Raw genomic sequence first — 13,044 nt, 5'->3', positions numbered from 1 at the left:
GTCAATTTTAACATTGAGCTCATTTTTTTGTACATTTGGAGTGCTGTCAATACAGAGAACAACGACAAAAATCGGTGTTGACTGCAGTAGATGTGAAAGATATGTATAAAAATGATGTTATTTAAGCCAGCGCAAATACCTGTGTTTACATCCTGTTTTCGGCTGAAGTCCAAAGTAGTCGATTGCCGAGTTCACGCGCGTGATCATAGGTAACTAAACCTATGCGCGTGAACTCGGCAATCGACTACTTTGGACTTCAACTGAAAACAGGATGTAAACACAGGTATTTGCGCTGGCTTAAATAACATCATTTTTATACATATCTTTCACATCTACTGCAGTCAGATTCACTCGTGATCACTCTGAAGGAATCACTCACATTTTCTGTGCACTTGTAATGACACATCAAGGATGTTAAGAGGCTAAAAGCAGGTTTAGTACTTGCCCCATTGAAGTCAACAGGGTGCAAATTTTAAAAATAGAATAACTCGGTGTAGGCAACACCGATTTTTGTCGTTGTTCTCTGTATTGACAGCACTCCAAATGTACAAAAAAAATGAGCTCATTGTTAAAATTGACCGGAGTTCTCCTTTAAGGATAAGCATTAAAAAAAAAAAAAAAAAAAAAGACTCACAATTTCTACCTGATAAAACATTTTGAGCTTGGCAAATCTAGAAAATGTACATTCATAAAATGCATAAAAATACCGATGGAGATATTAGATTTTATTAATTCAAATGACTTTTCCAGGTCTGAAAATCCAAACTTTTATAATTCTTCAAATAAAATGAAAAACAGTGAATTAAAATAATAAATAATTTTAAACAATAAAAATCATTTTAAGTCATCTTGAGGCCCCCCAGTGGGCCCCGGCACCGCAACTTGAGAACCACAGGTCTAGCAACATAAATAAGGACTAGACATCACATAGGTCACATAAAAGCTTCCACCACTGAAAGAGTGTCACATTTGGGTCACACTACTCGGTGGGACATGTCGTGATACTCCCGCTCTCACTGCAAGCCTTGAGCTACAATTACTAGACAGGCAGGCGGGACATGTAATTGATTGCTGACTAGAAAGAATCTCCCTAGACAGGACACACAGAGACAACCCCTCTGCATACTCTGCCTAGACTGGTCATGACAGCATCATTCAGTCGTAATTTGAAAAAAAAAAGGAGAAGAAAAAAAGGCAAATGTGGTTGCTGATGTAGTTAGGCATGCATCATTTCTGTCAGCAGCTGAAATGACTCATCATGATGAGTGCTGTAACACCATGTATTTTAACACTGAATACATTTGCAAGAAAAAAACATACAAATGTTTTTTCATTAGTATTCAGGAATCTAGTGGTTCCTAGTTCCCTTCAAAAGGCACATGGGCATAATATACAATGTGTAGCTAAGTGATATACATCAGACGGTTTACTATGCCAATGCACGATGTTGCCCAGTTAAAGTCGGCATGAAATGAAAATTCACCTCACCTATTTTCTAAATGCATGCTATTGATGCATTTAGAAATGTCCACTTTTGGACAGTCAAAATGTTCCAGTCCACTTTTGGACTGCACCTGCGAACTTCCCTAAGCACTTCCCCTCGGGGGAATCCCTGCCGCCATTTTGAAGTACGTTCCACATCGTGAAGTGGACGAGGGAAGTTTATATGGACAGACCCTTGCTCCCTCAATTTTGAAAAAAATTTAAACAACTCAAACACACCTATATACATATAGAATGCTGCATTAAACTAGCCTGGCAAGCCAGACCTACATCAAGATGTTAGGTCTGGAAACTCACCATAGTCACGGCTCAATCCGAGGGGCGGGATAAACGGCTGTCTTTCAAATTCCCTCTGCACGCAATAGGACAGCGCTTCAACCAACCAGAGCGTTTTCCCAACAGCGGAGCTTAGTTGAAAGATTCAACTTTTGCCATATCTGGCCGGCAAAACGACGAACACATCTTCCTTTTTTTAAGAATGACTTAAGTGCCGTTCTTTGCTCTTTTCTCAAAGAAAAACTTAACTCCAAGTCCTCCAGAGTCGCGGCCAAAGCCGATTCGAAAGACCGTTGTTCTCCATCAGCAGCCGCCATTCTTTGTTTTCAAGAAGCAGCAGCCAGGTAACCGTCGCAACTCTGTCGTGTATGTTAAGCCCACCCCCGCCTACTCTATACACAACGTGATTGGCCTGACCCAATCTGGGTTTTTGCAGCGAGAAGGTTTATTGAGAGTTGCTAGACGTACCTGGCTGTGAAATACATTTTGCTGCCGCTAGGGTGCGTCTAGATTTCTAGGCTAGCATTAAACAATTTCGTAAGGGAAAAAAATAAATAATAAATCAACCCCATAGTGGATTCTAAGTAATCAAGGGCATGTTCCAATTCAGCCTATTGCAAAGGTTCCGCCAGTAGTGGGCACTCATGCAACGTAAGCAATGGCGTACATCCGAGTGAACGAGACGGAGGGAAGTTAGTGAGTGAGGAGCATGACAATTTTGGACTGGAACGCAGCCTTAAAAGTCCCTGTGAACCAGAAGTTGCAACCGATATCAGTGTTGTTAATTATTTCCAAGTGAAACGGAATATTGAATAGAGGGCGGGGTTTTATTTTGGCGCACCTCCTGTCCTGTCCATCCCTCGCTCACAGAAGCCTGATGATTGGAGGGGAGTGGTTAAGAATATTCAACCCAAGCCGTCAAACCTACGTCATCTGAAAAAGACGCCATTCCAGAGCGGAAGCAAATTTTCAGATTTTGATTAAAGGTTAACACGACAAACAATTATTCTGAGTATTAGGCTAACTTGCACGGATTAATTGTTCACCACAAGACTAGTAATATGCGCTAACAAAGTAAATAGGGTCAATTTTAATTTCATGATGACTTTAAGATTCGGACAAAATTGTATTTCTGATTTTAGCTCTCTCTGTAATACATTTGACCATGCAATATTGCCTACTGGTGCTACATTCATATCTCTCGTATCACTCCGCGGTCTAGCGCAGCGCCCTCTTGCGATTCAATATAGTTATTACCAGGTCAGACTGTAGTAAAAATGGCCTCGTCGGAGTTCAGTTTTAATTTTTTTCACACAAGACTTTGATAGATGGCTAGAAGCTCTGATATCTTTAAAGAAATCCAAAAAACAGAATCCGGTAAAAGACATAAACAGCAGGATGAGAGAGAAAGTGATCATTGTAGCTGCATATTTAGCCTACACGGAAAAAAAATACCTTGGATGGCTGATTAATACATAAAGTAATATTATAATACTGCTCTAATGTTCGTCTTGTTGCTTGGCCAATTGTAGTCTACGTTGTAATGAACTATTTTTCTTAGCGGAAAGGTTAAAACTAATAACAAAATATTTTCAAATCAGATCAGTATTTCATGTCCAAGTTATTTTTAATTTATTATTATTATTATTATTTCATAACTAGCAGTGTACTAAGCAGGATAATGTATAATATGCTGGTCATTACCACACAATTTCGTTTATTTTGCCCGGGAGGCTGTAAATGATCCCTTAAATGACATTACAGATTGGGCATCATGTTCACTAAACCTCATTTTACAGCATAAAAACTATGAAAATATGCGGCCTTAATCATAACATGAGCAAAAACCATCCATGCAAGGAAAGAATAGACTAGAATCAGTAATTCAATATGTCATACCAGGCAATTCTTAATCATCAAAGCCGTCAAAATAACGGTTCGGTTGGCTATATCCTAGCAACAGCCCCCTGTCACAAGACACCAGAAGCACGCTCGACAGCTCGCGGAAAGAATGGATGAAAACACCCTAAAATGTGCTATTGATGGAATGAAACTCCACTGACAGTTAAGTAATCTAATTTTGCACTAATGTAAACAAATAAAGATAACGCGCGTTAGATCACATATGAGATGTGTGAGTACGTGCGCGCACCCCCCTCACCCCACCCATATAGCGGAGAGATGCTATCACCACCTCCATCATAATAAACCTCCACCAAATTACGTTAGTGTAATACGCCCCCAAACGCGAACATAATAGCTATTGTCTTAAAAAAAAAACACCAAAAAACATGCAAGCCTTTTTTGATGTAAAATTATGACTGAGCATCATGCTCGGGGAATAACGTTACACGCGCAGGTTGGTGTCATCATCTCTCTCGCGCTCCGTCGAGCGAACGCTCTCATCTCTGTAATTCATTAAAATAATCACATGAACCTACCTGCTAATTGCATGTCCGCTCTCAAACTAACGGGCGGTCAGTGCAAAGCGGGAGTGAAATAGCGTGAAATAGCGTTTGCTCGGTGTAGTAGAATTGATGCTCTGGGTTCGGTCTCTATCCGCTAATCCACCCCACACAAAGAGCAGAAAATGGCTGCAAGTGCATGCTCTTAAAGAGACAGGCACCCATTTAAAACAGCATCTCTGGTGTGAGTCATCAGATTACATACTCGATTTTTAGAATTGTTCGATTTATGTAGGTCTATTAATTTTAGTATGATAATGAACAAAGATTGTTAAGACAAGTGCATTTTCTATGAGCACTGCCATGAATTTGCATTGTCTGCTGTACTTGCGAGTTCCGACCCACTTAGCACTCTGTCACTGTGGTCGATTTAGCCTATATTATATCATGAACAATGATATTTTAAGTTTATAGGATTATAAAGAGCCAAATAATAATATTCACTGATAACATTTTTATTAATAGGCAATATATGCCTTCTGGAATTGATCTTTTACATTTATGAGGGCATATTTTCTAAAGCACATCAAAAAACCAGCATGCTGTCAAATAGTTTTTTTTTTTTAAATACAAATTGAATCAAATGCAATATTTAATCAGAACACAATTCCTGTTAATTATAAAAGCACATCAACATCAAGGGGACTAAGATTTTTACAGCAGGGGTTTTCAAACTGGGGTCTATGGAAAAAACAGAGGTCCATAACAAAATAAATTGTGATTAATTCATTTTATACGTTAAATCAACAGCAAACAAATTCATTTAATAAAAAAAGTTTGAACACAAGCAGCTTTGTCATAATCACAGAAGTACCAGAAATATCTTATAGCGAATATAAAGGGGGTGGGGCTTCAGATTTTGTGTTGGCCAAGGGAGAGCCTATACGAGTCAAAAAGGATGAGAACCCCTGGTTTAGAGAAAAACTGTTTAAAGAATGTCAGAATAAATATGTAATGTTCATAAAGAGTAAAATTAATAATTGAATAAAACATAGATTAAAATAAATAAGTTACAGTATAGTAATAATATAAACTGCTTAATAATATTAACAATTATATTAATATTAATTAATAATATTATTATTATTAATATTTTCCAAATAATATTTAAGACATTTTATAATATACATTTTTCACAGTATAAATTGGGGTCTTTATACAAGAAACTAGATGCTTTAAAATTTTATGATTGGGTTTCCTCGTAGTCTGTGGCATCTAAAATATTGAAAACCCTTGCTCTATGGTAAAGTATACATTGGACCCAGGGATTAGTGAGTCTTGTGAAGTTTAGTGACAACCTTTTATGATTGCATTTCTGTTTTATTGAGAAAAAAATAGTTTCACTCTAGAAGCACATTAAATAAATATGCACTTATTTGATGCCTATGGCCCCAGGCTGCATATAGTGAGCATTGGCTTGTTGGAGTGTTTCTATTCAGTGCTGTTGTCACAGTAACCAGTGAAGGCATTTAACTTTTACATAATTTAGGAAATTATGAGTTTATTGTGCACAAAACCTTATGCAAACCAAGGAAAGCACCACTGACTGCATCAGTATGAAGATGATTTAATATGCAACAGCAATAAACTAATAAGCAACATATTTATTTGGTGGATGAAAAAAAAAACAACATGGCTCATGTGCGCCTCCTAAGGGACAGAATTGTGTTTGCAGAAGTCATGCATGTACATAAAACACAGGAAATATACAATTCAGTTACATAATGTGAAATAAATGATGAAAAAAAAGTGAATAAATAAATAAATAAAATATACAAATAAATACAATATGTGATTTGTACAATATACAGTATTTTCATTTACAGGGATAATTCACCCCCCAAAAATATTTACTCATGCCGTTCAACTTCGAAACCTATTGAACACTAAATATGTTTTTAGTGGCTTATTTCCATATAACAACAGTTCATAATCTGTTCATAATCGAGCACATTTTCAGTTATTAATGATTTAAATTTTGATCTTTTTCTCACACAAAGATATCATATTGCGTCATAACTCCCAAAATATAGCTCACAAGTCATATGCTCTATATGGTCCTTTTATAGTCGCCTTTTCCCTTATCTGGTCAATATGATTGACCAAAGATTCTTGAAAATTAACCTTTTTATATCTTGAAAAAAACTGTACACAGGTTTGAAATGATACAAGAGTGGTTAAAATCACAAAATGTTAATTTTTGAGTGAGGTGTGATCAGGATCAAGGTTATTGATCAAGGCAGGCCAGTTCATGCAGGAGCACAGCAAACGACGGTCGATCCTCAGGTTTCTGTTGAACAAACATTGTTGTGTTTATGTTGCCGTAGCAATAATGACAGTAACGAGACTCGTAGGCAAATAACTGAATAAACAGATTAGGACACAGAAATTACACCTGCTGCTAATGACTAACATGACTAACTTCCACAGAGGGCCCAATTCATGAGAACAGGATTTCTCAGTAAAACAACCTTTATGGGGCGTGACGTTATATTTTATTAATATTTAAATACTTCAAGGATAGTTTGTTGAGATCATTTGCTATAATGGGAAGTTTTAATGCTGTTTGCGGTGGACTCACCTCTTTCCAGCACCACTGCATTAACTCGTACACACTCTGTGGACAGACGCGGGGTCTCAGGAGCCGTTGTCTCGCATTTAGGGTCTCCACTACCTCTGCATTACTACGGTTATCATAGGGCACACGTCCTTCACTGTACACCTCCCACATGAGCACACCTGCAAAGGGAACGTCAGTGCATATTTAGATAACCTAAAATATGAGGATAGAGGTGAGTGATTCATTTAAAATCAGACTTTTGCAACTACCAGATTATTTTTCTTCTGATTATTGTCTTAGTGGATCAATATGGACTCACCAAATGACCACACATCTGATTTGCTGCTGTACTTCCCGAATTTGATCACCTCTGGAGAGGACCACCTGACTGGAAATTTGGACCCATGAGAACTGGTGTATTGATCATCTAGGACAAACCTGCCGGTATAAATGGGAATGTTATTACACTGAGTAGTGACATGGATCTCTGAAATATTGAGGCACTGGTACTCACCTTGTCATTCCAAAATCTGCTATCTTCACCACATTATCCTCAGAAACCAAACAGTTTCTTGCAGCCTGTTAAAAAAAGCAAGATTTTGGAACAATAGCACAAAAGTTTGTCTCAATAAAGGAAGAAATTGACTCATTAAACATTCTGTTGACACCTACCAAGTCTCTGTGGATGAAGTTGGAGCTCTCCAGGTAGGCCATCCCCTCGCTTACATCCAAACACATCTCCAGCAGGACCTCCTGGGAAAGACAGCCTTTTTTGGCACGTAAGAAGTCTGTTAGGCAGCCATTCTCCATGAATTCAAATACCAGATAGATGGGTGAGCGCTGAGTGACCACACCACACAACTTGACCAGCTTCTCGTGGGACAGTTTCCTGTGAAGGCAGACAACGAGGAAGCAATAAATTCATGACATTTTCTCTCGGTACGCTTCGCATCCATAGTCATGTCCTTTGAAACACACAGCATGAGTTACTCACATCATAACTTGTGCTTCCTCTTTAAACTCTTCCTCTGACATGAAACCCTCACGGAGAGTCTTAACTGCCACCTGACGGTCATGAAAGCTTCCCTTCAAGACCAAACCAAACTGCCCGCTCCCCAGTTCCTCCTTTAATATCAGTTCATCAGGGTGAATCTCCCATTTATCTGTAAAAGAGAAAGGCTTACATAAATATAAACACACACTACAGTTCAAAAGTTTGTGGTCGGAAACATGTTTTTGAAAGATGTCTCTTATCCTCACCAAGACAACATTTATTTTATTTGATAAAAAATACAGTATTTTTTTTTAATTTTTAAAAAATATTATTATTATATTATAAATTATTATATATAAAAATATTAATATAATATTAATAACACATTTTAAACTGTAATGTATTTTCAGCATGATTACTCCAGTTTTCAGTGTCACGTGGTCCTTCAGAAATCATTCTAATATGCGGATTTGGTGCTCAAGAAACATTTCTTATTATTATCAATGTTGAAAACAACAGAAACTGCTACATTGTTTTTTCAGGAATGAATAGAAAGTTCAAAGGAACAGCATTTATTTGAAATATGAATATTTTAAGTAGTGGTGGGCCGTTATCGGCGTTAGCGCGCTGCGTTAACGCGAGACTCTTATCGCGCGATAAAAAAAATATCGCCGTTAATCTATTCCCCAAGTTGGGTTGGGAGATGATGACGCAATCTACCCGCGGCCGCGAGGTAAACACGGCTGCACCGCATATTCGTCGTCATCTTAAGTAAACACGGCTGAAAGTGAAAGCAGCAACATCCATTATTTGGACTTGGTTCGGATTTAAGCCGTCCGACAAACAGCAGCAAACTATAGACAGAGTGTGTAGGGCAACGGCTCGGTAAGTTAACACACGACTAATCCGTTCTACCACCTCAAATTCAAAACGAAACATGATATCACTGAATACCAGCGCGCGCGTATTATTCTCATTCCAATATATCTTAGTGGTGTAACGTTAACACATAATCTCTGTCTATGCCCGATTTTAAGAATCGTTGTTGTGTTTCTTTTTAACTGAAAAGACATCAGTTAGACAATATTATCACTTTAAATTTGGGGTTTCATAAGCTCAAAGCTATAATAAACAAAAATAAAATTTAAGTACACTAGTAGCTGCAGAGACTTAAGTAGGTCTCTACTTAAGTCTCTGCAGCTACTAGTGTACTTAAATTTTATTTATCTGCAAAATTATGTTGTATACTTACAGTTTTGCACAATATATGTTCTCAAAACTACATATACCCTTTAAAAAAAATACATTTAGCAGTTGTTTAGCAGGGTCTGTGTAACCTGTTCTGAAATGGTTTTATTATAATATACTGTATATCGTTATCGCAAGAGGCTGCAATGTATATCACAATATAGATTTTAGGCCATATCGCCCATCCCTAATTGATAGCCTATAGTAGTTGATAATAACATAGGCCTCTAATGTTGCCTATGGACGGTAACAGTACAGTAGTAACCTTTACAGTCTATGAGTAGAACAGCTTTCTCAAGCAGTTTGTGATGCATTTTGGAAACAGTTCCTGAGATGAGCCCCTGGTCTAATGCGCCACCTGGCTTGAGAAACCCGTTCACAAAGACTTACTTTTATAGTCATTATTTGGGTAGCACACATATTCTGAATGCCTTCGGCAGAATTCAAATGAGCCATTTTAATCTAGATTAATCTAGATTAATTTCAAAATTAATCTAGATTAATCTAGATTAAAAAAATTAATCTATGCCCACCTCTAATTTTAAGATACTATAAATGTCTTTGCTGTCATTTTGATCAATTTAATGTGTCCTGTTGAACAAAAGTTAATTTCTTTTTAAAAAAATCTTACTGATATATGTTGTAAATTCATATTATGAAATTTTAACGATGAAAGACAATTCAAATTGTACTTGACAGCTGGAATTTTACCTGAAGACAACTCCTTAATCCTTGAAGATCTTGGAACATTAGACACACAATGCCTCAATCTGGTTATTAAACCTGTCACAAAAACAAGCAGATATTTTCAGCTTAATGATAGAATTAACATTAACATAGCATAGGTTTAGTTACCTATGATCACGCGCGTGAACTCGACAATCGACTACTGTGGACTTCGACCGAAAACAGGATGTAAATACAGGTATGAGCGCTGGCTGAATAAACATCACTTTTATTCATATCTTTCACATCTACTGCAGTCAGATTCACCGTGTTCACTCTGAAGGAATCACTCAACATGGCTGGGCACTTGTAATGACACATCAAGGCTAAAAGCAGGTTTAAAACTTGCCCCATTTAAGTCAACAGGGTGCAAATTTTAAAAAGAGGATAACACGGTGTAGGCAACACCGATTTTTGTCGTTGTTCTCTGTACTGACAGCACTCCAAATTTACAAAAAAATTAGCTCAATGTTAAAATTGACTGGAGTTCTCTAAGATCTAAAGCAACTTACAGATTTGAAGAGACATTGAGACATTAAAACATTGCCTCTGACAGCAAGAGGCAGCAAATAGCCTATCATGTAATGGACACTATTCAACAGAATGGCATGCAATATAAGAGAAACTGAAGTTTTTTCTCAACTCACCTGCCGGATTGTGTTGATGATAGCGGATGAGCTCTGGAATGCTCGAGAACAGGTATTTCTCAGCTAAGAAATACATGACCTTTGCACCTTCTTTCTGTACTTTGATCTGGTAGTGCTTAACTTGGGGATACTTCTCTCCATCAGTCCTGCAGACCAGTGACATTCATTAAAAAACATGAAGATCAAATATTGATTGGACAAAATAGTAAGATTTTTTTTTTGTAGCCTAAGTGATTGCAAGTAACATTCACTGCATTCTAATGTAAGCGTTTACCCCGTAACTCTGGAAAATATTGACACGGTGTATACGCCGGCATGTTTAGAGTCACGAACTATGTAACCACCGTCCTTGTTCTGTAAATGAAATTTAAAATGTTAACCATAAATTCATATTCATGAAAATGCTGACCAATATGAATGCCATAAATGAGAAAATCTACATATAAATATGAATTTTGTTTCATTATGACAGATAAATGTTGTGCTTATGCTGTGGAATGCCATGGGGACAGTTTACACTATTACTGATAATAATTAGGACATACATGAACTGTTTCACCTCACATGTATGTCTGAATCTACCCTCATATTTAAAACATAACAAGTAAGTGTCATGACAGGAAACACTGCGCAACCACATTCTGGTTGAAGGGCTGTTTGAACTCTGCACGCGTTTGCCTGCACCTGCATCTGCAGATGTTGCTCTTGCACGTTTGCAAAGAACCCCAACTTTCTGCAATGCCCAAAAAACTGTGAAAATGTACTGAAGTGATGTTCAGATTTTGACTAAGTGTTTAACACAGTTAAAGCTTACTGTCATGTGACTTCATGGAAACATTAACTGATTTTATAAAATGTCATTTGACTGTTGTTGGTTGCCTTACCTCTCTCATGAGTAACTCCTCTGCCTCTGTCCGAGTGATGTCCTTACTGTACCATCTATCAAACCACAGAGCATTACTGTCTGTTTAATCAAGCTTTGATTATGAACTTAATACCTTTTGTAAAAAAATGTACATATGGAACTTACTCAAATTTCTCAATGTTGTTTTGTTTTTTTTCCGCAATATATACGCACGGCACAGAGCCAACATTTCTGTAACAGGAGAGAAAAGAGCACACAAATCTTTACGTTTTAGATGATTTAAAACCTGTAACATTTCCTTCTGTTGTTTTTTCACAATTCTGTTCTTCTTGACTGAATTTTGGCAAATTTAAAATGTAATCAGCTTTATATTAAAGGTGCTCTATAAATGGCTATTGTTGTCATTGTTTTAGTTAATAAACATATAACCTTGCACTCTCAGAGAAAAGGCACACCTTTGTACCTAAAGAGTGCATATTAGTCCCTCAAAGGTACATATTGGTACCAAAAGTGTACATACCTAAATGGTACAGCCCTTTTTGAAGGGTTCTGTCCCAGTGACAGCTTTTGTACCTTTTTTTCTGAGAGTGCATTGACTGCATGAATAATAATCATCATACAGATTTTTTCTTTAGTTTTTAAGTGACGACATATAGAGATTTATGAGTGTTTTGGGCTCATGGCAACATCATGAGGTATTGCAATAAAAAACAAATTACACACAATTCTCCTGCAAGGACTCTTCAGCATTTTTTTCAGATTCTTTATATATAATTTTTCACAGCCCCGTGAGTTAAACAGTTAAAGCTTCTATCTATCTATCTATCTATCTATCTATCTATCTATCTATCTATCTATCTATCTATCTATCTATCTATCTATCTATCTATCTATCTATCTATCTATCTATCTATCTATCTATCTATCTATCTATCTATCTATCTATCTATCTATCTATCTATCTATCTATCTATCTATCTCATGAGTTTTTGTGGCTGATATTCATGACGCCGAGTGCAAATGGTGTGGCATTTTGTTACATTTGGCAAATGTAAACCTTTTATTCATTTATATGTTTATGTAATGTGTCAAACTTCTGAATTCACAGTGGAGGGATTCTTTTACAAGGCATTATGCTAAATCTAACTTATTAGACTGCAAAAATTCTTTTAGATATTTACCCGTCTTTGTCCCTCACAGTCCACCAGTTCGGTTCAGAACTGTCTACGATAAAATATTCTTCATCTTTATGTAGAGGCAGGTCTGTATCTTCTTCAGGGCTGAAATTCCTCAAAGCCACAACAACCCTGTCCTCTGGATCTGAAGATCGTCGCTAGAGGATAAATACAGAGAGCCCAATTCACATCATCTCATCCAAACACTGTCCTGATTATACTAAGCATTTCAACAGCGAAAGTAACAGAAATATTTTAATAATCGCAAACAAAAAAATTTAAACCTAAAGATAAATTAAATATATTGGCCTGGTTTCACAGACAGGGCTTAGACTAAGCCAGTATTAGGCCTCAGGTCAATTAGGACATTTAAGTAGCTTTTATAAACGTGCCTTTTACTGATGTGCATCTTGAGACAAAACAATGGCACTGACATATTTTAAGAAATGTCAGTGTAAGTTACTTTCAGTTAAGACAGCTCAAATATGCATTTCAAGGCCTTGTCTGTGAAACCGGGCAGTTAAGTCTAAAATTTGCCATACATATATAAGCATGAAAGTCAGAAACAGTAAACAGAGATTGAAT

The 13,044-nt window shown here is 36.9% G+C and overlaps 2 protein-coding genes across 3 annotated transcripts in view; both read right to left on the bottom strand.

Moving 5' to 3' along the window:
* The window catches only part of cyfip2 (cytoplasmic FMR1 interacting protein 2), a 40,677-nt gene extending 36,313 nt beyond the window's left edge, over nt 1-4,364 (bottom strand). For both annotated transcript variants that reach the window (XM_081382690.1, XM_081382691.1), the window contains exon 1: nt 4,221-4,364. The gene's annotated coding sequence lies outside the window, so the exon portion shown is untranslated. The remainder of the gene's footprint in view (nt 1-4,220) is intronic.
* Nucleotides 4,365-5,547: 1,183 nt separating this feature from the next.
* itk (IL2 inducible T cell kinase) overlaps nt 5,548-13,044 on the bottom strand; it is an 8,889-nt gene continuing 1,392 nt past the window's right edge. The window contains exons 6-17 of the mRNA XM_081382764.1: nt 12,466-12,617; nt 11,450-11,515; nt 11,304-11,358; nt 10,694-10,773; nt 10,420-10,565; nt 9,758-9,829; nt 7,799-7,967; nt 7,477-7,693; nt 7,319-7,383; nt 7,124-7,242; nt 6,826-6,983; nt 5,548-6,534 (exon numbers count right to left, since the gene is read on the bottom strand). Coding sequence (XP_081238890.1) covers nt 6,472-6,534; nt 6,826-6,983; nt 7,124-7,242; nt 7,319-7,383; nt 7,477-7,693; nt 7,799-7,967; nt 9,758-9,829; nt 10,420-10,565; nt 10,694-10,773; nt 11,304-11,358; nt 11,450-11,515; nt 12,466-12,617 — 1,362 coding nt within the window. The 3' untranslated portion in view covers nt 5,548-6,471. The remainder of the gene's footprint in view (nt 6,535-6,825; nt 6,984-7,123; nt 7,243-7,318; nt 7,384-7,476; nt 7,694-7,798; nt 7,968-9,757; nt 9,830-10,419; nt 10,566-10,693; nt 10,774-11,303; nt 11,359-11,449; nt 11,516-12,465; nt 12,618-13,044) is intronic.

Source organism: Scardinius erythrophthalmus (assembly GCF_964197995.2).
Source record: "Scardinius erythrophthalmus genome assembly, chromosome: 13".
NCBI lineage: Eukaryota > Metazoa > Chordata > Actinopteri > Cypriniformes > Leuciscidae > Scardinius > Scardinius erythrophthalmus.
The sequence above is the reverse complement of the archived record's forward strand: the minus strand, read 5'-3'. Positions and strand labels throughout refer to the sequence as shown.